Source organism: Mytilus trossulus, chromosome 14 (assembly GCF_036588685.1).
Source record: "Mytilus trossulus isolate FHL-02 chromosome 14, PNRI_Mtr1.1.1.hap1, whole genome shotgun sequence".
NCBI lineage: Eukaryota > Metazoa > Mollusca > Bivalvia > Mytilida > Mytilidae > Mytilus > Mytilus trossulus.
In genome coordinates, this window is record NC_086386.1 from 27,339,506 (window position 1) to 27,366,871 (window position 27,366).

General features: G+C 30.7%; 2 protein-coding genes across 2 annotated transcripts in view; one reads left to right on the plus strand and one right to left on the minus strand.

The window, feature by feature from the left end:
* Positions 1–27,366, minus strand: part of LOC134696162 (zinc finger protein 330 homolog) — a 310,551-nt gene that overhangs the window by 252,187 nt on the left and 30,998 nt on the right. The window lies entirely within an intron of this gene.
* Positions 6,260–26,538, plus strand: LOC134695657 (sodium- and chloride-dependent glycine transporter 1-like). Its single transcript, XM_063556991.1, has 14 exons — positions 6,260–6,410; positions 8,962–9,148; positions 9,354–9,485; positions 14,732–15,047; positions 16,691–16,823; positions 17,475–17,609; positions 17,950–18,053; positions 18,534–18,658; positions 19,199–19,311; positions 23,248–23,379; positions 23,936–24,035; positions 24,427–24,527; positions 25,278–25,448; positions 25,832–26,538. The coding sequence occupies exons 1-14, from the start codon at positions 6,384–6,386 to the stop codon at positions 26,015–26,017; spliced, it is 1,962 nt and encodes a 653-aa protein (XP_063413061.1). The 5' UTR covers positions 6,260–6,383; the 3' UTR covers positions 26,018–26,538.

The window sequence follows — 27,366 nt, forward strand, 5'->3', positions numbered from 1 at the left end:
ATGGGCGGAGTTGCTTCCCCGGAAATATCTGATATTGCTATATTTGACCATATAAATAATATTATAGAACAATATCCATACAAAGACAATATCAAATTTCATAAACGAATGAGAGATGATGGTTTCATTATATTTAATGGAAGCAGCGAGCAAATTAAACAACTATTTGAAATAGCAAATAAGAAACATAACTTGCTGAAATTTACTTTTGAAATAAATACTCATACTATGAAATTCTTAGATGTGGTATTGTACAAAGGTAAACAGTTTAGTACGTCTGGAATACTAGATGTAAACTGTTACACCAAACCTACTGAGAAATACCAATATTTACATAGAAGCTCAAATCATGCTTCTACCTGTTTCTCTTCTTTTATCAAAGGAGAAGGGACTAGAATTTTAAGAAACTCTAGCAATAAGGACGAATTTAATAAACGTATCAAACTGTTTATAGATAAATTATCTAGACGAGGATATACGAAAGAAATCGTCAGTCAAATATTGCAAAAAATTCGCCACGAAGACAGACAGTTAAAACTTCGGAAGAAACAAAATAAGAATAAAATAACAGGCAGAAATATGTTCATTACAACATATCATTATAATGCTGAATATCTTAAAAAGATTATAACAAAATTCTGGTATATAATTCGGAAAGATCCGATTGCCAAACAAATATTTAAATCTAAACCAGACATGGGTTTCAAAAACAATAAGAATATTAGCGACATGATAATTAATCATTAGTCGAAAAAACCATCCACAGGAAGCGTATACTGTGAAACAGATGTAATAATGACACGACACCGATTTATTTCAATAGATCACGTATCTGAGATAACCGACGGTTTCTTATATGTCCATGTTTCCACCCGGCAGGGTACCTACACATGTTTCTTCAAATGCTAAACATGAAGACTTGTAAAATATCATATAAATTATAAAACAAACACGCCAGTATACCGTGAATTCAACAATATGATATTGATAAATACTATCTCTACTATATCCCGTGTAGACTTATGCTGAAGTAATTAGTGATAAAAATAAAGACAATAAGTCTTTTCATTAATTAAACAATAGTGCTGACCAACTTGGTCAGTTCTCTCAGTCTGTAAAAAGACTAACTACAACGTAGACCCATATGCACGTGTAGTAAATTTGAAAAAAAAACTGTTATGAAACAGACCCACATCTATCTATGATACTAGATACGAAATAAATATATAAAGGTCGACCTCTGATGAGGGTTTACCTGGGATTATTCCCGAAAGAACCCGAAACATTGCATATTAAATTCTAAAGAATTAAGCAATTAAAAGTACGTAGTGTCAGGTCAGAAATATTGATACCATACCATGAATAAGTGGGTTTATGGTCAATTTATAAAAACTAAATCACTGTTCTTTCATGTTTCATTCTCTTCTAGGTTTAGAACTTTTTCACAAAGTCATTCTACTGATCAACGATGCTGACCATGTTTACACTATTACATCAATTGAGTAAATGACTAAAATAGTGTTCATAAACACCTGGGATATAGATCTTTGGGAACTTGTTAAAGCAACTGACCTAAAAGTAATTAGCCTATGCATTGTTTGAAGAAGAGTTAAATGTGAAAGACAGAAGATGCAATTCCAGATTCTATAATTCAATAGCTAACTCTAAAAATGATAAAAAAATATTTTTTGTATTTCGTTAGTAAGGTTTACTATTAGGTGGTCATTTAATAACAATTCTATCGTGTCATGAAACTATAAACTATAATTTGTACAAAATGATAACTTGTGTACAACATATACATATTCTAAAAGATCTTTGGAGTTTTTTAGACGTCTTCTGACTCACGCCACATCTACAATAGCTAGTTTCACAAAATTTTGAATCGTAGATATGATTGCTGATCAGAATGCTGATAATGATAACGAAAGAGGTTTTGTAGAGCACTTGGAAGACCAACATGTAGCAATATAACGTTGTTTGTTTGGCACTTCTTTATAGTTTAATAGTATCTATCTTTGGTCACGTTTTAGGTTATAGGCTACTCAAAAATCATTCTTTAAATAACTTTAATGACGTTAATAAGTTAATTAACAGTTTTCTCGGTGTTTTTAACCTCTTTATAACCTTTTTACTTCAAATAAAAGATTGCCCTTCATATGAGAGAAACAAACTAGAGGCTCTAAAGAGCCTGTGTCGCTCACCTTGGTCTATGTGCATATTTAACAAAGGACACAAATGGATTCATGACAAAATTGTATTTTGGTGATGGTGATGTGTTAAAAGTCCTTACTTTTCTGAACCAAATTAATGAAAATTGTTAAAAATTGACTATAAAGGACAATAACTCCTTAAGGGGTCAATTGACCATTTAGGTCATGCTGACTAATTTGTAGATCTGACTTTGCTGAACATTATTGCTGTTTACAGTTTATCTCTTTCCTATTATCTATAATAGTATTCAAGATAGTAACCAAAAACGGCAAAATTTCTAAAAAAAATACCAATTGGGGGCAGCAACCCAACAACCGGTTGTCCAATTCATCTAAAAATTTCAGGGCAGATAGATATTGACTTGATTAACAATTCAACTCCTTGTCAGATTTGCTCTAAATGCTTTTGTTTCAGAGTTATAAGCCAAAATCTACATTTTACCCCTGTTCTTTTTTAGCCGTGACGGCCATCTTGGTTGGGTGGCCAGGTCATCGGACACATTTTTCAAACAAGATACCTCAAAGGTGATTATGGCCAAGTTTGGATTAATTTGGCCCAGTAGTTCCAGTTGAGAAGATTTTTGTAAAAGATTACTTAGATTTACGAAAAATGGTTAAAAATTTACTATAAAGGATAATAACTCCTAAAGGGGTCAACTGACCATTTTGGTCATGTTGACTTATTTGTAAATCTAACTTTGCTGAACATTATTGCTGTTTACAGTTTATCTCTATCTATAATAATATTCAAGATAACAACCAAAAAAAGCAAAATTTCCTCAAAATTACCAATTCAGGGGCAGCAACTCAACAACGGGTTGACCGATTCATCTGAAAATTTCAGGGCAGATAGATCTTGACCTGATAAACAATTTTATACCTTGTCAGATTTTCTCTAGATGCTTTGGTTTCAGAGATATGAGCCAAAATCTACATTTTACCCCTACAATGTATGCTCTATTTTTAGCCATGGTGGCCATCTTGGTTGGTTGGCCGGGTTACCGGACACATTTTTTAAATTAAATACCCCAATGATGGTTATGGTCAAGTTTGGTTAAATTAGGCCCAGTAGTTTCAGAGGAGAAGATTTTTGTAAAAGTTAACGCCGGACGACGACGACGACGGACAACGGACGCCAAGTGATGAGAAAAGCTCACTTAGCCCTTTGGGCCAGGTGAGCTAAAATGTGAAAAATTCGTGCAATACATCAATAAAAGGTTAAATCAGACAATATCTGAAACTAAATTAAATAGACATCTCGAAGTCAACATACTGTTTTTGTTATTAGAAAATTGTCTGTTCAAAATTTCAAATTAGAATAAACAAACTGTATATGCCTACCTATCTATTCACATTAAATTCTATAATGACAAGAAATATGAAAATAATTATATGTACACGCAAAATTTATCTGACAAAAATGAATAAACATTCCACACACAACACGATCTGTAAAATTGCCAAATGTAAACTACCTACAAAATTTCAACAACAAAAAAAAAAACCAAAAAACAATAGAAGGCGGGATAATACAGCTTTGAATTTGGATTGTGATTAAATATTTGACGCAATTAGAAAAACCTGGCCAAACATAAAAATAATAGAATATATAAAAGATTTTTTAAATTCCGTTGAAATACCGGGTAGGTCAAGAAATAAGCAATTTGTACAAAGTATTAATAGAAAAAGTATATTGTTTTTGGCCCTTTTTTACTAAACGGTTAGGGTCATAACCCCCAAAACCAATCATCCAGCCTTTCTTTTTCTATTGTATGAATTTTCATAGTACAGTTTCAAAGAGGTCCATAAACCCTTATACACAAGTTCTTTTCCTGATTAACAAGAAAAATCTTATCATATGGTCCCCTCGACGGCGACAAAAACAACGTCATACCATTTTACGACCTAAAAAGTGTTTTGTGATACAGGAATGAACATTTATGGTCCTCCGTCCCTTCGATAGTTATATTTGTCATTGCACAAGTACAATGTCATGTTTTTTTCATACTGTCAAGAGTTTTTAATATGACGTCTTTTAACACTAAATTTGTTGATTGATGCGCCAATTAAGGAAAACAATTTGTTTGTTTGTTGTGTTTGTACTTTATTCCGATCGGACGAGTAAAAACACTTTTCAACTAATGTTATATATATATATACAGATTGTTTACATGTTGTGCTGGAATGACATATGGTTGGTCATACGAGGTCATACATTTTGCTCATTAGAGATGTTAGATTGTGGTTAAACAGATTATGCATGACAAATGATACAAAGGTGTTGGTTTTAACGAAAGAAGTATGGTTTACATATCTCGATCGTTAAAAATCAGAAGATTAAAGCATGGAAGTAAAATGAAGTCAACATAATAATTCCACGATTATAGACGTCTAATACTTTAAAATCATATAAAGTAAATCATTTAGTATAGTAACATATGTGTAGTATATACGATATTGCATATTAATAATACATATAATCCACAAAAACGTAAGATTTTTTTCTTGGCAACGATTTGCTTGACAAATTGTTTTAATTGCTCCTATACACGGTCAACGACCAATAGCACAAGGATACTGATGACAATTAAAGAGGGGGAGGACAGGGGGTGCCCTTCTCCCACCCTCTTCTCCTTTCTCCTACCCCCGTTCTCCTTTCTCCCGTTAGAATAAAACATCTCCTTTTGAGATATTTTTTCTTGAAATATTAGATAATTTTTTAAAAGTAGAGATATTTTATTTTTTCTCCTTTCTCCCAGCCTTCCTCTCCTTTCTCCTACCCCCTTTCTCCCTGTCTCCCTTACCCCTGTCCTCCCCCTCATTAAAGTTTAAACAGACATATAGTACAATTATGTACTATTATATCTCTGATTATATGAATTCACTACTTCTTATTGTAAAATTGTTATTATCTCTATCTAGTAGTAAGAGGTAGTAACAGATGTAGTTACCGTACCTTCATAACCAGCTTTATAACTGTAACAAAAAATCTTGCCAAATTACTTAAACGGTAATATTTTTGCATAAACAAATCTTGCCAAATGACTTAAACGGAAATATTTTTGCATAAACAAATCTTGCCAAATGACTTTAACGGTATACAATATTTTTGCATGAAAACTTGGACTGATTTAATTTGAAGAATCTGGTTAAACTGTTATTTTGTTCCAAAAATGACGATAAAGATAATTATTTTAGACCTTTGACGAATCCCGATAAGGATATCTTTGCGCATCACGGTAAAATGTTAACCTACATTTGTAGTTGACGCTAACGGTAGCCCAAAATTGCTGTTTGAAGACTGACTCAGTGTAATTACCGGGCATTTCTAACAACGTATTTTAAAACCTGTTTTATGACAGTTCTTGTCCATTTCGTTTTTGATGCGTTTGGTTTTTGATTTTGCCATGTGATTATGGACTTTCCAAATTGATTTTCCTCTGAGTTCAGTATTTTTGTGAATTTACTTTTTACATATAATAATTAACCTGTGTGACTGTAAATCTAAATTTGGTTATAATATAAATGTTACGTAAATTTATCTAATAGAATTATTGTGTGTTTATGACCCTCTTCGAAAATATCTTATCTTTATATGATCTTACATCTTACCATATAAGATTTTATGATTTGATTTTAATGTGAAAAGTGTTAGTACGAAATTATTGTGTATGTTATGTTAATGTCAGGCTGTCCATCGCTTCCCCTCTGAGTGCCTTTATAATTTTACGATGACCTGATGCTCGTGTAGACGACAGCATGGGTCCAGTTAATAATTGAAACAGAGACATATAATACATAACTGTGATAACATGTCTCAGATTGCAACGATAGATATCAAGTTGTTAAATTATTGTTTTTTTATTGAGTCATAAAATGGGTATGTTAGTAAATGTGACAATTGATTATTAAAATACAAAAAATACGCACACAAACTAAAGAATCAATAGTATTATATGTTATGTATACAATAGTGTTATATATATAAATATGAATGCTATTTCATATTTAAATTTCGGCGGGAAATATTGCGAACCTCGCTGAGAGCCTCTTCTAAATTTCCATGTTTTCAAGCATGCCATTTGGGATTGGTAGCGCAGACGGGAAAATTATTTCATTCATTCATTGATTTTTCAGAGAAACAGACGTGTTTACTTTACATGAGAAACTATGGAAAAATATTTAACAGCAAAAGAGGTAATTTATTCAATTTGAAACCCAACTGGTTAAAAAATAATGTGAATCAAGAATTAAAAGTATTTTTTAACGAAATGTATACATTCATTCATTTGATTACAGAAAGCTATTTTTATATTGACCGGACAACACGTGTAGAAATAATAATATGTATTGTATTACCAATGGAAAATTTCCAGATCTCTTTTCAGAAATTAAATATAGAAAAAATAAAATTAACTTACCGAATTAATAAATGTGATTAATTGTGCTAGAAATGTTTTCAGTTCTTATAAAAATTATCTGATTATGTTGCTTATAGAAAAGTTATTTCCCCAAAGATGTAATTGGATACCCTGCATTTATCGGGGTTTCCATAGAATAAATTGTAACTCGCAAGGTCAAATTCATGGAAACATCTCCTAATTATGATCAAAAGATGTGAAAGGCAGTGTGCATTGGGATGTCCTTTTAAATGGCTGTATTCTTCAATTTAAGGATTTGTTTCCCTTTATCTTGAAAATAAGTCTGTAACATTGAATGAACATGATTTTACATGTAAAATCTATATAAAGTAAATGATTTCTTTATTCTATACACTGTCAATTTCTGTTATTAGTACAGTTAATTTTACATAGGTACTTGGAGTTGGAGACAGGTCAAATTTGAACCCTCCCCCTTTTTGTTAATTTTTTTAAATTATTTTTGTGTTTTTCTGTTAGTATTTTAAAATAATTAAAATTAAAAGTACTTATGAATTTATAGAAAAACATGAAAGCAATTGAAATCAAAGGACTACACAAACAAAAAATGAATTTGGAAAAAAAGAAGAGGGGGGGGGGGACTAAAAAAAAACTTAATTGTGTTTTTCTTTCAAAAAAAATACATTTTTATGTTTTTCTTTCAATAAATCCTTTAAAAAAAGGAGCAAACAGTTTGTTTTTATATTATTTTCCTATGTGTGTCATGCATATACAGGTACCCATCATCTTTAAGGAGCAACCCAAATTATATATTTGAATTTCCATTTTTCATGCTCTACTTATTATAAATTTGTACTATCAACTCCATCAGTTTCCCCATTTTACCTGACCTTGAACTTAGCACCATTCAAAGAGATTTTGAAGGACAAATGCATAAAACATAAAGAGACTTGTTTCCAAGTCATTATTAAGTCAGGCTTGTAGATTTTATCTTTGTGGGGCTTGAGTTTAAGAAAATACAGTACATGAATTTGGGTATTGCAAAGGAATATAAGAAAATGGAACTCAACTGACGTTGGTACATTAAATAGTTAAAAGTATAAAGGTGTATGGAAGTCAATCATTTAGTAAATATATATAAGAAAGAAAAAAAATTGATAGAATTGTTGCATTTGTATGATTGTTTAATGATTTGTCCCTAATGAAACATATTGTTTGCAAAATGAAGTGGCTCAGAATCAGCCTGAGTCCGATTTAGCAGGGAGCTCAGTCCTCCTTTATTGGGGAAAAATTTGGTTGATTATAAAGGGAATAACTAAAAATTCTACATTACACAACTCAACTTAGTGATGAAGGGGTGAAAACCTGTATTTCCTGGAATTGACCACCGAGACTGCTTTATCAAACACAAAATATGTACTAGTATTGACCAGTTTTTTCCAACCTTGAATTTTAGAAATGTATGGTATACAAAATAAGCAAAAACTCCGATCCTTAGAGACTATATAATAAAAATTGGATTAAGCAAATCTAGAACACCTACAATGTATTGTACATGTAGTTACAAAATGTATGACACAGTATAAAAAAAACAAAATATACATATTTTAAATCGTCATTACTTCTCATTTAACATGAACAGATGCATAAAGGCTCTAAAATGTAATCAATGCAAAGGTTTTACATTAATCAATGATAATGGTAATCATTTTATCTTACAAAGTTCAATGACCAATCCTAAAGGTGAAAAACACAAAGAACATTTTTTTTAAAATAAGAATAGTTTGTCATTTTGATGGGAAGTTTAATTATTATTTATTGTTCTTTGTGATTTTCTTGTCTTGGTCTGCATTTTAAACATGGAACAATTTGAATAGAGAAAAACTATCCCTATTTGCATTTGCAGTTTAACAAAAATCTGATCTGGATGTTAAATTTTTATGCCTTAACATATATCAATCAAAATCTAGATAACTATTTATAAATTTGGTGAATTTTGCAGCACTTTTCAGTATTTTCCTGTTTCAGGAAAAAGACTACATTTTGTACTTGAATAATACATGCAGTACTCTGAAATTAAAAATCTTTAAGGTAGACACTAAAAATGAGAGCAAGTCAGATTATTTGAAAATCTGAAGTAAGATCTGAATCAATATAACATGTATTCAAGCAATACACACTTCACAGTGGTGGATCTAGGTGGGGGATGTTCTGAGGGTTTGACCCCCCCCCCCACTTTTTGTATGATCAATGCATTTGAATGGGGACATACAGTTAGAACCCACACTTTTAAAAAATGGCTGTACATTTGTATTATCCCCAGCTTCATATATATCTGTTAGTACATTTTTTTCCTTCCCTAATTTCAGAAGGCATTGGAAGATGATAGTGATTCTTCTCCCATGAACAGCCAGTCCAGTATTGAAAGTGGAGATGAAAATGAAGAACGTGGAAACTGGTCAGGCAGATTGGACTTTTTCTTATCATGTGTTGGTTATGCTGTTGGTTTAGGGAACATTTGGAGGTTTCCATATCTGTGTTATAAAAGTGGGGGAGGTAGGACACTTTATATTGTTATATTATAGTTTTAGCAAGTTTAAATTTTCAACTGAAAAAAACTTAATATGAAAAGGCAGTCAAGGGAAATAAAGGAGGGGGGGGTTAAACTGTGTCAATTTTTGTTAATTTAAATATTTGTACATGTAATATGTATCAACTGATGACGATGTTAAGAATTGATAATTATTTTAATTTATTCTAGGAGCATTTTTGATCCCCTATGTGATATTTTTGGTGCTATGTGGTATGCCGTTATTCTTTATGGAAGTCAGCTATGGACAGTTTGCCAGTCTCAGTCCTATTACTGTCTGGAGGATGTCACCTCTCTTTAAAGGTAAGTAATGAATACATGACAGCTAGATAGTAGAGTGTGTTTCAGATAATATCTCAAATCTTTATATAGTAAAGTTCTAACACTGATTATAACACATGATAAAAGAAATTTAATAACAAAACTTGGCAGTGGATGAATAAGGAACTCAGACACAAAGGTTAGGGGTAGTCTGTATTGAAAAGAAAGGGATAAATCTATGAGTATGAAGTGTTTACCTTCCTGGCATCTGACAATAAAAAAAAGATAGAAGAAAGTATGATTAAATCAACTGTGAGGCATGATTTTGTCTTAGATAATTATTTTCAATTAGGTAAAATATGATCATCATGAATAGGGATTACCCAGATAAAGGGGAAGGTCTTATCTGTAAGACTTCCTGTGATGTCTAGTAATCTTTTCCTGTAAACAATTATATCACAACATAATTAATATTGGCATGTATAAAATAATAAATGTGTTTCTATCAAAATGAATTCATTATAGACTTTTAAGGGTGAATTATCAGGAAAAAGATATCTTATCAAATAAATTTTCTCCTTTTTTGGGCAAGTAATGCATGCTTTCTTTGCAATTGGACACCTTTCAATAAAGTTTTCCTGGTTAGTGTATGTAGAGGGACATGTGGTGATAAGAGTTGCTAAGCAGGCACATACCCAATAATTCATCTTAGGAGTTCCATATAATTTAAAAAATTGAATATGTTTAGTCAAAAACTAGATCAAGAATTTGTTACAAAACTCACTGCCTCCCATTTAAGGTTACTACCAAAGTCATATAAAACCCATCTTTAAACCTTGGCAGGCTGGTTCTAAGAATCGTATTTACATTGTTTGTATGAAATTAGTAGAATAGTTGAACTCTGACAAATAAATTGATAGAAGTGAATAGTTGTTTTGTAACGATATAGATATATTCTTGGCAATGTTTTTGCTTGTTCAGATATCGGAATCAATAAACTATTCTGGATATTGATTGTAAAAACAAAGGTCAAGTTTTACGTCAATTTTGTTGTGGAGAATGGAAACATGTTGTGAATCAGCTAAATTTGTATGTGCGTCATACATTTATGAGGGAAATAAATATATGTATAAAATCAATTTGACAAAGTGCTATTTATATATAGGATATTACTGTTATAAAATAATGTCATACTTTGTAGGAGAAACTTTGTTCTTTTGTTATTTATGTGTATTAATATTTTGTATAGATCATCAGAATGAATACACAGTGATCATTGATTAATGGAAAAAATGATAAAATGCTCAAATAAATTTCTGTAAAACTCTTTGAAATCATTTTGAATTAAATTTTGATATATTGATCCTCCAAATTAAAGCCTAGGTATCATGATGTCAGAGCTGTAAATAACAATTTTGTATTTTCTCAATTTACAGACAATTGAAGACATGAGGGAGGGTAGGAGGGGTCCTGATCCCAAAATCCTGAGCTTAAAAACAAGAAATCCCGAAATCCGGGGCTTAGAAAACCAGAATTCCTGGGGTCCCGAAATTTGAAAAAAGAATTCCCAGATCACGAAAGGGTAAATCCCAAATTTAAAAACACCCGATCATGGAGTCCTGATATAGGTCCAGACTCCTATCCCCTATCAGACATACATGTAGTTAGAATTTAGCCAACTGTTCCTGGTCCCTAATATCTGAAACACTCAAACTACAAAATTGTTCATGATGTGCTATTTAAATTACTATGAACTGATCAATTGTGAAATCACTCAGATGTGTTGTGAAATATCATACATAGATACATATGTGTTATTCTTATCTATTGTAAAAATCTTTTGGTTCTGAATGAACAATACAAACCATTATTCTTTGTTAAATATTTGATTTGTATAGGAGTGGGAGCGGGGGGTGTAGTATATCAACCAGTATAAATGGGGATTATAATTGCAAGACTGAATTTACTTATTCTATTATGTTTAATATTCATTATTCAACAATACAAATAGCCTACCTTTTGATCTTTGTTTAGCTTATAAGTACATAATGTATACAGCTCCCAAGTATTTACCTGTTCAAATATAAAGATGAAAAACCTGTTGCATAATATGTTCTTATTTGTATAAAGCAAACATTGGTTAATTATCATACAAATAAATGCATATGACTTGGAAATGGTGGTTTTCATAGAGACCATAGGCTCGAAAGACATCTTTATACAAATTTTTGCCATTAAATAATTATTTGTTCTCTAAAACTATAAATCTTTTAAAAAAAAACTATGAAATAATTTAAGTTCAGTGGTGAATACAGAACATTTTGTAAAGGGGTTTGGGGGGGGGGGGGCTCTAGCCACGCTTTGAACAAGGATTCTCTATAGTATATAATCGATCAAATTTCCCGATTAGGAAGTATAAACCATTTCATCATTTGAATATCATAGAAAACATAGTGGAGTGGGGTCTACAGCATATCTCCCATGAAACAGGGCTCCTGACACCTGATACTTCAAGTATTATTAACTGAATGTGTCTAATAGGTCTAATTGCAAAGACAGCACAAGACTTCTGAATTATTTTTTTCTAAATTCTCATATATAATAATATGGTCAGGACTGTTTTATATTGCCGTGTCTTCTCCTCAAATTGAGATTTTGATACCAGATGTTTCCAGTCATATTAATTAAAAACAAATAAAGATTACATTTTGTGGAAAGAACTGACGTCATACATGTTTGAATATGTACATGCAGTACTGTGAAATTGCTGTTTAAATTGTGTTTTGCTAAGCAAGCTAAAACCAATGTTATAATTTAATGCAGACAGTCCTGAAATAGTTGTATAATCAATATGTACATAATTGTACTTGGAAGCTTCAACACATAGAAAACAGCTGATGGAAAATTCCCAATACTTTGGTAGCTAAAGCTGATTAAATAAAAATCAATATGGAGTCTGAGATTTCTGGCAATTCTCAAACATTACATCACTAAACAGCCATGGAAAATTAATTATCAGTAATAAAAGAGAATCTTTAGGATCATAATGGAGGCAAGGCAAAAGAAATATTTTAAAGGCCTACTTGAAGAAAGTTTAAGAGATCTGTAATTATATCTTGATTTATCAGACTGACATTGTGATGTCATGGGAATTTGTATAGCCATTTAAAGCATGAAATGACACAGGAGATGGATGGACATAATGCACTTAAAATAAGAAATGTTTTCATCAGTGATAAATTTATAACATAAAATTTGAACCCAACAGGGCCTCTTCCCAGTACATGTATTTGTTTGAATACTTCCTTCCCTAAAAAGTGTATTGTTCATGAAATTGTAAAGTGAAGTTTATTTTGGGTAGGGGGAAACCAGCCTTTTTGAGCATGCAGGATATGCATGTTCACCAAATTGTTATTATGAACCCATAAATATGAAGGTTGCTGACCTTCTCTACAAAAAACATTATTCATGGATGTTGTGATGACATTTTCTGTCAAAATAATTAATTAATTGTTCAGCATGAAGTTATTGTTTCTACTTATGAAAAATTTAATGTTGAAAGTTTCCTGTCAGTGTAAATAATATGTGTAGAGAATAGATATTTGAGAAATGTGTTTTTCCTGGAAGTATTTAAATTGGTCTTAAATAGAAATAAGAATATTAAGAGTTCAATTAAACGTTACAAGGGTCATTGAAAAGAAAATTGGATTTTAAAAATGTGCACATTTATTGGAAAGACCAGTAAAATCCTGGCTTATAACAATATAGTTATAATTTCATTTCAATCAACGAAAGTTCCTTAATGCTTCCTTATTGTCAAAATGACACCATTTTGTAAATTTACCAGCATAAGTCGGAGTATGAAATTTAAAATATATCTAGAGCCAGTAAGAATCTTGATTAAATTCATTTTTAAAAAGCAACTTAAAAGTATAAATATAGATCACAAAATCATGCCTTGTACCCATTAGTATAAATTGCAAAGTTACATGGAATGGTTTGGTATGGAAAACTTTTGAAAAGGTCATTTATATTGAGTGGCTCAGGTTGAGGAACATTTGATAATTGATAAGAATAAACAATGGCTGATCCATGGGGGGTGGGGGTCTTGGGGTTTAAACCCCCCTTTTCTTGACAATCAATGCATTTGAGAGAGGGAATGTCTAATAATTGGCATTATGTCTTATTTTTAAGAAAGGAACAGCTATTAACCTGTATTTTGGCTTATAATTAACGAAGAAAAAAATAATTAACAGACAAGCCTGATGTCAATGTAACACATATAAAGGTTTAATTAGTACAAATATCCCTTTAGATTATAACTTTCAGTTTTTACATGCAAGGCGTTTAGTTAAGTTCTATGATATAATTGTTTAAAGTACACAGTAAACTTTTCAAAGATTTTTTTTATTACTAGTTTAAACTCAACTGAAGTAGAATTGCACCTGTAAGCAAACCCTGATTTATATCCAGCAAGCAGAGGTCAAACTATATATTATAGAGGTCAAACTATATATTACATAACATATATGATGTAAAACAGATTAGTTATACATGTACATGTAGGTACGTTTGAAAGTATGAGTCATTAATTGGTATAAAATAATGCACAGACAGAACTGGTATAGATTACATGAAAAGATAAAATAAAATCAATATGCTTGAGCACACACATTGATAAGTTAAGTACAAAAGTGCATAAAAATTATAGGCTGAATAGTTAATCCTTTGTCGAGACGAAGTTTTAAGTTGATTTAATTTCTGTACTTTTAGCAATGTCTGAGCTAAATGATATTTGGGATTATTGTACCAGTACATGAAGGTTGAAAACATTAATAATAAAAGGTTTAAAAAATTTCATAAACAAATGACTTTTCTAAATAAAACAAAATCTTTAGATTCTTGGCAACAAGAGAAAAATTTCGAATAAACCATCCATTTGAGCTGGTTATATATCTTTAAACCTTGATTGATCACTATTAATGACCAGCTATATCAGAGACAGGATTGATGATATTGAAGTAATCATGACTAATGTGTCCATATCTCAAGACAGCTAATGTAAGAGAAAAAGAGGAAATAAAAAATTTGCAATGAAATCGAGGCATTATCCTCATTTATGTATTCTGCAAAGCTAAAGTTTTGATGTAGAATATGCATTGAAGAATATTCAAAAATTGAACAGTTATGTTTAATAACTTACTCTATATAAAAATATTGCAGTTGCCCAATTCTTATGAACTAAAGTGTATAGGTCGTACGTACATTGTTTAATATTTGTTTTTCAGGTGTTGGTTATGGTATGGTTATAATCTCAGGGATAGTGTGTGTTTATTACAACATTATAATAACATGGACATTGTACTTCCTGTATATGTCCTTCAGAGCAGTCCTGCCGTGGAGCAGCTGTGATAATTCGTGGAACACTGAGAATTGCTACTTACATTCTGACAAAGAAACCACCGACGTAAACTCTACTTCTTTCATGTGGAATGCAACTTCTGTTGGAAATATGACACATGAATTGTTAAAATATGTAAATACAACTGATATGCTTAAAAATGAAACAGTGAAACAGATCACGCCCAGTGAAGAGTTTTGGGAGTAAGTTGCATAACTAATTAACGTGCCTGGCACAGTCTCTTTTTAGCTCACCTGACCTGAAAGGTCAAGTGAGCTTTTCTCATCACTTGGCGTCCGTCGTCCGTCGTCCGTAAACTTTTACAAAAATCTTCTCCTCTGAAACTACTGGGCCAAATTTTACCAAACTTGGCCACAATCATCCTTGGGGTATCTAGTTTAAAAAATGTGTCCGGTGACCTGGCCATCCAACCAAGATGGCCGCCATGGCTAAAAATAGAACACAGGGGTAAAATGTATATTTTGGCTTATATCTTTGAAACCAAAACATTTAGAGTAAATCTGACATGGGGGTAAAATTGTTAATCAGGTCAAGATCTATCTGCCCTAGAATTTTCAGATGAATCGGACAACCCGTTGTTAGGTTGCTGCCCCTGAATTGGTGATTTTAAGGAAATTTTGCAGTTTTTGGTTATTATCTTGAATACTATTATAGATAGAGATAAACTGTAAACAGCAATAATGTTCAGCAAAGTAAAACCTACAAATAAGTCAACATGACCAAAATTGTCAGTCAACCCCTTAAGGAGTTATTGCCCTTTATAGTCAATTTTTAACAAATTTTCGTCAGTTTTTGTAACTTGTACAAAAATCTTCTTCTCTGAAACTACATGGCCAAATTAAACCAAACTTGGCGATAATTATCATTGTTGTATATAGTTTGAAAAATGTGTCTGATGACACCGCCTACCAAACAAAATGGCCGACATGGCTAAAATTAGAACATAGTGGTAAAATGCAGTTTTTGATTTATATCTTTAAAAGTAAGACATTTAGGGCAAATCTTTTAAGATTTAAATGTCCATCAGAATATGATCTATCCTCTCGCAAATTTTCAGATGAATCTGACAACTCGTTAATGGGTTGCTGCCCTAAAATTGGTGATTTTAAGGAAATTTTGCAGTTTTTGGTTATTATCTTGAATACAATTATAGATAGAGATAAACTGTAAACAGGAATTTGTTCAGCAAAGTATGATCTACAAATAAATCAACATGATAAAAATTGTAAGAGTACCCCTTAAGGAGTTATTGCCCTTTATAGTCAATTTTGAACAAATTTTTGACATTTTTGTAACTTGTACAAAAATCTTCTTTTCTAAAACTATGGGCCATATTAAACTAAATGTGGCCACAATCATCACTATGGTATCTATTTAAAAAAAGTGTCTAATGACCCCACCTACCAACCAAGATGACCGACATCAGTAAATACAGTAACAGGTGAGCGACACAGGCTCTTGAGAGCCTCTAGTTATTCTGATTTGGCGAAATTTATGTTAAAATATCATATAACTGAAGTACAGCAAAAAAAAAACACAGACTAGAAGAATTTATTTTTATAAACTTATCAATTGAATTAGAAAAGGATTTTTTAACATGAAGAAAAAACCTTATTTATTGAAATTACAAGTTAGAATATTTTAGAGAACACAAAATAAGTAATTGCTTGCAGGCACTTCATTTGATACTGGGTGGATAATTGTCTCATTGGCAAGTACCACACATCTTCTTATTTTTATATGAATTTAAAAAAAAAATTATAAGAAAGTAGAAAAATTTCAAATATTGCAAAGAAAAATAATGTTTGTACTTATAATATTTCAGGAATCGTGTGTTGAAGATGACTGATGGGATAGAAAACTTTGGTGGCATCCGATGGGAGCTGTTGATATGCCTGATTATTGCCTGGGTTCTGGTGTTCCTCTGTCTCTGTAAAGGTGTCAAGTCATCCGGAAGGGTAAGATGTGTTACATATGGTTTTTAAGTGATCCTTTGGATGTGTTCTGTTTGGTTTCTATCAGTGATCCTTTGGCTAAATGATTGGTACTCATCACAATTTTACAAAAGTTTGAAGTCAGTATATAAATAGAATTAACATATATTGACTTATAACTTTTGCAAACACATGATGTCAAAAATTCTCTCCAGGGATAGATCAAAGGGAGGTAATCCAAGAAAGAAAAAAAATGATGGTATTTCAATTGCCTGATAATGTATATGAAATAAACCTGAAATTGTCTTGAACTCACTTCATGAGAATACATCAAACTACATATTCTTAACATGTGTCAACATACTTCATGAGAACATCCACTGTAAAAAAAGCTGTCATCACTGTTTTAGATCATCAAAACGTTTCAGTAGTATCTATAGATGTGCAAGTAAAATCCACCAACAAAAAAAAAAGTCTGCTAATTTGGTTGCACAAATACTAATGTTGACAACCTACACCTCTCTCCATAACACAATATGATTCTGTTGGAAAAGTAAAGTATATGAACTGTAATGCTACTGTATTTAATATTTTATATATAGGAAGTGTGTATATACAAGTGAAGTGGTTTCCTTGTTATACTGAATACAATAATCTCATTATATTTGTTGATAGGTTGTGTATGTCACAGCCACGTTTCCTTACTTGGTCTTGTTGATCCTATTGATACGAGGAGTGACTTTACCAGGGGCATCAGAAGGGCTCAAATTCTACCTCATTCCACAATGGGAAAAGTTAGCCACATTTCAGGTAATGCCCTAAAAATACCATGAAAAGTTGGATTTAAAAATCTAATCATTTGCTTATTACATTTTATTTTCAAATTGTTTTCAAGTATTTATATAGAAAAGAAAATGAAATCTTGAGTCATTTTTTGTATTTTAATGCAATTCTACAAAGTTTTAACATGTCTGTTTTTTGGGCTTGATAAACCTGTAAGTCTAATGAAATCTATTTCAAAGGCTCAAATGCTGTAGGAAATAAATCATAATAAATTGAAGTACACAGAAAAAAGATGAATACATCAATGTTTTTGCACATACTTTACACTACACCTTATAAACAATTTAATTTAGTGTTCTATTTATAGGTGTGGGGAGATGCTGCAGTACAGATATTTTACTCTGTTGGTATGGCCTGGGGAGGACTTATTACAATGGCTAGTTACAACAAATTTCACAACAATGTATATAGGTATGAACACTTCTATAGAACAAGAAAAGCTCGCTATCATTCATGAAACTTCTTGTGTTACAGAAATAGTCAGTTTGAATATTATTCATTTAGGTATAGTTCTTGTGGGACTGAGAAAATACCAGATAATTTTAAAAATGTTGCTTTTGCTTCAGAACCTAGAAATTTGTAAATAATTATCCAGTTTTACAATGGAGCAGTTAAAATATCACATTTTCCAGTACAAAACAAGAAAATTAAATGAATTTTAAATCACATTGGCATCCACCTGAGGTTTCACTACACTCTTGAGTATTTTGAGTCTTAGAAAAAAATGTAGATTACTCTCATTATCAACAAGCACAATTACGACTAATTCTGGAATTACGTTTGTATACTGGTATATGAGATGCAAGTGAATTTTGATCTGTTGGCCTTTCAGTTGCAAATAAGTTCTTAAAATAAAAAAAATGGTAATGTTTATTTTCTTTGTATTTATAGAGATGCTATGATAGTGCCATTGATTAACTGTGGAACCAGTATCTTTGCTGGACTAGTAATTTTCTCCATTCTTGGATTCATGGCCCATGAGACGGGTGACAGGATTGAAGATGTTGTTACACAAGGTACACATATGTTACAAACTTGAGAAGATCTCATTGTTACAAGTCATTTTCTAAATTTAATAATCTTCCTGTGCCCAAAATTGTAGTTGGACAACTACAATAAAATATCTGAAATCCATAGTATTGCCTTCTAATTCTTAAATACAATGCAATGTTTAATTTAAGTTTCCTTTGCAAAATAAATGCAATCTTTAGTTTACAAGCACTTTGGATTATATTTGTTATAGGGAAACATGAAGATATCCTTGAAATATCAAAATGAACATAAAGGCAGTGCCTGCTTCTCACAAAAAAATGTATCAATAGATATAGGAAGATGTGGTGTGAGTGCCAATGAGACAACTCTCCATCCAAATAACAATTTAAAAATTAAACCATTATAGGTTAAAGTACGGGCTTCAACACGGAGCCTTGGCTCACACAGAACAACAAGCTATAAAGGGCCCCAAAATTACTAGTGTAAAACCATTCAAACGGGAAAACCAACGGTCTAATGTTTTTGAAGGCTAATATTATTTATATTTATTTATTATGTTCCAGGACCAGGTCTTGTGTTTGTTGCATACCCAGAAGCCGTAGCTAAATTACCCATTTCACCATTGTGGGCAGTGCTATTCTTCTTGATGTTACTGACCATTGGACTGGACAGCCAGGTAACTTGATTTTCTGTCATAGAGGTTAAGAATTCTGATAAGATATAAGTTGTACACCAAATCACAGTCATTTTATCTAAGGTATTGATTCACCCTGCTAGATGCTGTCAAGGAAATTAAATTTTTCTCTTGTAACTTTCAAATTATGTTGGTTTTTTTTACATAAAGGTTGATTAGTTAGTGACCTTTAACCTTTTCATACCTTTCGTGAAAATATTGTCTTTGTTTTCTTCTCACTTCTTAAAAAGATACTTTTAAAATTAGAATTAATTCATTGATGCTACTTTTTGATTGTATTTAATTGCCTTTCAAATATAAAAGTTATATTATAAGAGTTCATCCATGACAAACATTTTAAGGTAATTTCTTTTTAAATACTGTTTGGCCTGTGTAATTTTTTTGTGAGATATTACTGAGTGTTCTTTTAAATAACCCTTGCATTTTTTCCTTGTGTCTAGCTCATACTTTTGAAATTGCACCCAATTCAAAGAAAATAATTTATTTATCGTGTTTATGGAGTTTTAAAGTGATCAATTATTGAAAAAGTATGCCAATATTTCGCGATTAAACAAAACAAAGCTGAACATCATGAGTTGACTGATAAGGCCTCTATACTCTTTATGAATCATGTTACTTCTTTTGTCATGTGACTTATGACATGTGACAGCTATTTGGTTTTAATGGTAAGTTTTATTACATTGCAGAAGTTTCTGAACAAAGTAAGATAAAAAAAAGATTCATGCAAATTTAAAAAAAAAATTACCATAGATTAAAGAGTGAACTACATGGTTAATTCAAATATTGTTGAAAAAAAATCATAAAAAAAGCAAAAATACAGGGGACGCTTTTAATTTTGGTACAAATGTATAAATGGGTTTTGCATAAGAATCTAAGAATTATATTACTATGTCATGAATAAATAGAAAAATGTAAAAATCCCTGTTTTCTCCTTATTTTTGTGTACTCAGTTGTCTTAGATTTGTTGACAAAATTTCAAAATTAATTGCTGATTTAATATAATTTTTCAAAAAGTATCTGAGAACTTATTTCTTGGTTTCTTCTCATAATTGAGATTTATGCATTATACCATAAGCAAGCGATGAAACCAATGATTTAAAATCAAATACTTGGAAGAAAATAAAAAAAAAAATCACACAATTTTTATCAGTTTCAAACTTTGTATAATATCACAAACATCGTACAACTTATTACTCAAATGTTTTAACCAATCGGAACTGTCCAATCATTTTAGTTTTTTGTTATTGGTCAACTTATGATGTCAGTTTTGTATGAAGACTGTGATCTGGTGTATTTAGTTACAAGTTTTAACGGAATAGATGACACATACATACCTTACTATAGTTACATTTTTTTTTAGTGAACATTTTCTACTTTCTTTAAAAAATGTCTTTAACTTTAAAATGTAGTTTTTTTTTTTGTTTTTTTTTTGCAATGTTAAATTTAAAAAAAGTCGTGTTAGATATTTTGTCAATTTATATCATAATTTAATTTTTGAAGTTAAGTTAACTTTGAAGAAAGATTTGACAAGAGATATAATAATATTTCCAAGTAATTCTAGTGTAAATGAAAACTTCATGTAATCATATACTATACTTTTCTAATATATCTTGATTTTTTTTTATAAATTTCTGCAGTTTTTATGTCATCTATTCTTGCATCACTCTTCTTTCCATCCTCATAATCATAAGAGTTTTTGATAGTTTTCAATAAAAAAGAAAATTGTAGTTTATGGGCAAATTATGAAAATTATTTATGAAAGGAAAATGGTATTTTTAGGGATTTTTTTTTTCTGATCTTCTAAATTTATCGTCCAAACTACTTTAGGATTGTATATTTATTTTATCTCACAACAAAACTAAATGAATGAACTATCAAATTCTCTTCTCATTCACATTTTGTAAAAGTAATTTCATGGTATACATGATATTAAGATTTTCAAAGCAGATATACTCTGCCTCAAACATTGAACAAAGAATAAAATATCAAAACTTTTACATATTTATTAGAAACATGAAAAATGAATTATTAAAACTTAATTTTCGGAATAGATTTGCCCATGGAATTACTTGTATTTCACCTTATTCTTCTTGTCTTGGAAGCATCTGTATAATTAGATCTTAACATGTATTTTTGATCTTTATATAATAGATGTCTCGACTTCCATCAACGTAAACAGGTAAATGTGAGAAAGGGTTGAGAAAGAGGGTAGAGGGTTAACCCAAGTCTCAACATATTAGTTTATTGCTCAAAACTCTATACACAACCTTTTGAATTTGTTGCATTATAAGCAAAATAGAACAAAAAGATGGTTTTGGAGTTAGTAATGGGTTGAATTTATTGGGTAAAAAGATTTTTTTATGGAAATTTGGAAACCGTATGGAAATTCGAAAAGAATTTTTGCACAGTTTCATATATCCTCTGCTAAAATTAGGAAATATATTACACCTCTGTAACTGAGGAAAAGGGGGATCACTAGTTCTTTTGAAAGAATATGATTTTTTGTAACTTAGATGATTGTGCGAGCAATGTGTGAAAGTATAAAATCGCGTCCGTGATGCAGACTCAAACTGGAAGTGTGTACAAGGCAGGTTCCAGCGTTAGTCATAGTAAGATGTAAAGAAATTAGAAAAATGGGGAAATTGGGGGTGTAGGGGGGTCTTTATGGGAGGAGGGTGGAATGGGTTATCTCCCCTGTGGGGGAAAGGGTATACAAAACAAAGACCTATATATGGTTTCTTTAGGTGGTTGGGAGTTACCTAGATGGGTTATTTATACTATTATAGTTAATAATATATGGACAGTGCTATTACTGATTAACTAGAAAATATACAGGTGAAATGTTTAGATGATGTATATTTCTACCACAAAAAGATAGGACAACAATATTTGGTGATCAATTTTATTAGTAATTTTTGCTTTATTTGTATGTTTTCTAGTTATCATTTACTAATTGCCTTCTTGTTTGTACAGCTGCATTGCCTGGAAGAAACAGGTTTAATATCAGAAAACTTCAATTAAGATTTCTGGAAAATTAATTTGCATGCAAAATGTACAAACTAGAAGGCAGTGAATTTAATTGAGTATTGTAATGCTAATGGTCAAAACAAATGACAATTTTGCTCTCACAGACCTGTGGTGTCCAGAAGAAGACAGCATCCTGGGTGCCACAGACGTTTAACTATAGTACGATTATCAACTGTTAACTGTCAAAACAATATTTTGAACTTGGCATAGGGGAAGTAATCTGAATTATGTTTGAATTTAATTCCAATTACCTCCCCTGAAGTTTGATAAAATTTTTGGAAAAGTCCAAAATAAAAAGTTCTAAAATACTGTTTTGATTAAATATATTTATACAAATTTGAAATTATTGTAGAATATTATTATTAAGGTCATAAGCACTCATATTTATTGGTTTTAAACTTTCTAACATGTAGGAAAATAAAGAAGTATAGTAAAGACATTGCTTGATTGACAAATGTAACTATGGTTTAGAAATGAGGAAATTGTCAAAATTTTGAATTGTGTTTTGTAACAACTGTTTCATGAAAATTCATCAAATGTAATTGTATGTACCATTTAATATGGGTGCTTCAACATATAGATAAAAATCAACCCACAATTTAAGATTTTGAAATTGGAAACTTGATATTTATTTGATAAATCTACTAAGCATTTGTTTAGTAGTTTAAATTAATGTGATAGAACAAGTCTTATTGTGGGTTGATACATTAAGCTGGGAAATTATTTTTAAAGATAAATTATGATAAGTTAAAAAAGTTTTGCCTTAAAGTTATAATTATTTTATTATGTTCAGTCAATAATAAAAGTAAATGCTCAATTTTCCCAGCTTTTTAAGGAGTTGACAATATTAAATATTCTTGTGCTTATGCTTGACTTTTATTTTTATTTTAGTTTGGAATGTTTGAAACTATGACCAGTGCATTCATTGATGAATTCCCAGAATATTTAAGAAACAGAAAAGTTCTGTTTACAGCTGGCATGTGCTTTGTTGAATTTTTACTTGGATTACCCTGTATATTTGAGGTAAGGATTGTCTGCATGTGTTAGTAACAGGTACATTTTACGTCAATTGTGGGAGAAACAGTCTAAGGCATATTCATCAGGCACTTTCAATTTTGTGTTAATTCCAATTCATAGTTTAAAATTTTATGTGACAGTGTAATATCCTGTAAGGAAGATCTAATGAAATATTCTAAAAGTAATTACCAAAATATTTAAGTATACACTTATTTATTGGTGTTTTGAATGTAATGAAAGACAAAACCTGAAGAAAGCCTTAAGTTTTTTAACCACAAACAAAGAGTAAGTGGACATTATATTGTCTGATCTGTGCATTTGTTTGTTAGTCTGTCCCATATTGGGTTAAAGTTGTGGTTTAAGGCGGGGCATAATCTTGCTGGCTTAATGAAAATTAAAAGAGTGGGGATGTCACAAATGAACATTTTGCTGTTTGTTTATTTAGAATTGAATTATAAAATGGAAAAATTACTAATTGATGATTTTAAGTAAATATAATACTTGTGAGCTGCTTGTGTTTACACATTACATTGATAATTTATTGGTTGAATTTTTTTCACAGGGAGGTATCTACTGGCTACAGATTATGGACTGGTACTGTTCCACTTTCTCTCTTATGCTGTTATCTTTAACTGAATGTGTGGTTATCGGATGGATTTATGGTAAGTCAATAAAAATGAGAAAATTACGTTGAATGACCATATGCATTGTATGATGGTTAACTATGAAAATAAGACAAATATTGATAGCTTTTTTACAAATTTCAGATTACTATAATTTTGCCATTTAATTGCTTTACATTTAAATTGAGTAACAGTACCTGACAGATTTTGTTTCTTCTTCTAATTTTCATAGAAACACTGAAAATAATGAAAAGAGATCATGTTATTTTATTTTGACATAGAATTTTTGTGCACTTTAGATAAATACAAGGGAACTGTTGTTATCTGCATGCTTGTTTCAAATTATTGGTGCTTACTTTTCTATAATTAAAACTGACCCTACTCATAAGAAAGAAAGCTTAGCATTTATCAAACTCTTTATTTTCTACAGGGGCAGACAGATTCTATATGGATATTGAGTTGATGATTGGATACAAACCAACAATCTGGTGGAAAATATGCTGGAAATATATCACTCCAGTTGTAATTGCTGTATGTATGACAAGTACAATTATTTATCAATAGAAATAAGATGTAGTATGATTGCCAATGAGCAACTCTCAACCAGAATCTAAATGATATATACAAGTTAACAACTATAGATCACCAAACGACTATATTTTAGATAATGATTTAAATCGATGCTGATACATTATATTTAAAGAATTTTCTTCTTTCATACAAATAACTTGTTAATAATCCACTGTACCCATCTAGATTTATAGTTTAGAGTTTGAGAAGAAAACAAGAAAATTATTTTAAAACATAGCTAGGCAACATAAGTTGCTGTTTTAAATATTTTATTTAGAAGTGGAAGTAGACGAACATCATCATTAGAAAATTGGAATATATATTAATTTTTAGTGATGTACACCTCCTTCACTCTCTCTGACTTCACACTTTTACTTTACTGTCAGTCTAATATCTGAATAACTTTATAACTGACAATGTAAACATCAGCCTTGTTAAATCTTAATTACATGTAATAATTACCTGACAAATGTTACTTTTTTTAAAACAGATTATAGATATCTTAGATGAGATAAAAAGTCTGAATTGGCTCATGTGACTTGTGATCAGCTGGCTTTTGGACAAAATTTCTTTTAATCGTGACAATTATAAACCAGAATATAGAAAAGATAGTTTAAACTCTACAATCAATTTTGTTCCAACTTCTTTTCCATCTTTTGGAAATTGAGTTAGTAATATGTAGTAAATTATTATTATTGTATTTTATTGTAGTTTGTATGGTTGTTCAGTGTAACACAGTTGAAACCTGTTAGCTATGGTGATTACCAGTACCCATCATGGGCCATTGTCTTGGGTTGGATGTTGGGATTGGTGTCGTTGGTACCTATTCCAGTTTGTATGGGTGTCGCTATCTACAAATGTAACGAAGGAACAATATTACAGGTGAGTAAAATACCAGGTTTTTAACCTGATTTTCAAAGGGAAAATTGGTTAATTATTTGAGGATGTATGGCAATCAGGCAAGCAGCTATCAAACAGCGTCTGTTCATTAACGTGAAAACCCTTTGTTGAAATTATTTCAAATTTAGATATGCTTATTGTAATATAGTTAAAAAGACGAAACAGATGCATGGTTTTAAGTAATTTGATTGAATGTAACATGAATGACTTCTTATGTCCCATCTACAACAGTAGAGGGGCATTGTATTTTATGGTCGGTCTGTCCTGTATGAGGTTTGAAGTGTTGGTTAGAGGTAGTTTGTGTTTACATTAACTTCATGCCTAATACACATGTTCATTATGTTTAATATATTTGTCTTCTTCAGAGAGTCCAAAAGTTGTTGAAGCCTGACGAGTCTTGGGGACCAGCAGTAGAGAAATACAGATTAGAATATGAAGCCTCAAAAGAGTCCAGTTCATCCACTGCACCTATATGTATATCTTATAGAACTGATGTTGTTAGCTTATCAGATGTTAAAAAGCAACCAGAAGGACAGAATTTTGTTCTATGATGTGTAAATGGATAGATAGACATTTAATGATTGTTTGTGAATATTCCACCATTTTGACATTTGTATGTTGATTAGATCTTGATAAGTTATGCTTGTGCTATCTGGTCAAAGGGTTGCAAATGTGCACTATTTGATAACACAGTTACACATGTGCACTAAACAATAACACAGTTACATATGTGTTCTCTGTGCTGTCAGAGACTACGCAGGATATCAGAGTTGTGTCGTATTTATTTGAAAAGTTGAATGTAAAAAACTAGAAAAAGGACACTTGTGTTCAAATATTGTTTACTGAATGGACATAAAATGGTACTATTTGAAATCTCAATTATTAGATCTGTTAAACATCTGTATCTTCATGTATGTAAAGAGTTAAAGTTCATGCATAACATGGTATCTGTTTTGATATGGGATCAAACATATAGACCAATGTCCATTTATGCAGAGGCCTTTACTTCAAAATGATCAAAGATTTTTAGAAAAGTTTTAGTTTATTAGATTTTATATTTGAAAGATTTACATGGTCAGTTGAGAGTGTTATTTGAATTTTCATTATTGTAATATAAACTATGTCACGTTTCATTCTACATGGTTAAAATAATTGAGAATGGGTACACAATCCAAAATGTGTTCTTTCATAAAAGATAAAGTTTAATTCTCTTGGCTTTGTTTCATTTGTTTTAAAATTTAAACAGAATTCAGAAAAGTTTCCCTTATGTGAATGTAGACTTGTTTTATTTATCTTTGGAAATGTAAAGTATATCTTAACTAAACTGTCTATTTTGTAGATTTCTCTTTTTATACTTAAAACAGTGTGAAGGAAGCTGTGAGAATTTTTCTTTCTTTCAGGTTTTAAACTTTCCTTTACTTAATATTGTTAAAACATGTAGTAGTTTTACATATGATATCTATCATGTAGAATGGACTTTTTTTGTATGTCATAATTTCAGGAGCAATGAATTTTCCAGCATTAATTGTTTTACATTGTTTTTAATAGATTGATTGTCTCGTTTAACTGGATCAGTTCAATTTTAAGTCATGTGTATCATTTTACTCAAATGTAGAGTTTTATCTACAGTTAAGAATGTGATTTTTAGTAATTGATTTATTTCAAATCTTTTGTGAGAGATACTATATTTAGAGTTTCTATTTGTTTTTATTTCTTACTTAAAGTAAAAACATGTACTTTAGATAGACAAGATACATCTTAGTCTGAACAACTTTGCGGCATAATCTGAAATACATATTTAAATATATGATGGTATTTTATTCTTTTAATAGTGTAAACTCAATATCATACAGCAAATTGTGTCAAATATATATTTTTTTACTAAAAGAAATTAAAACAT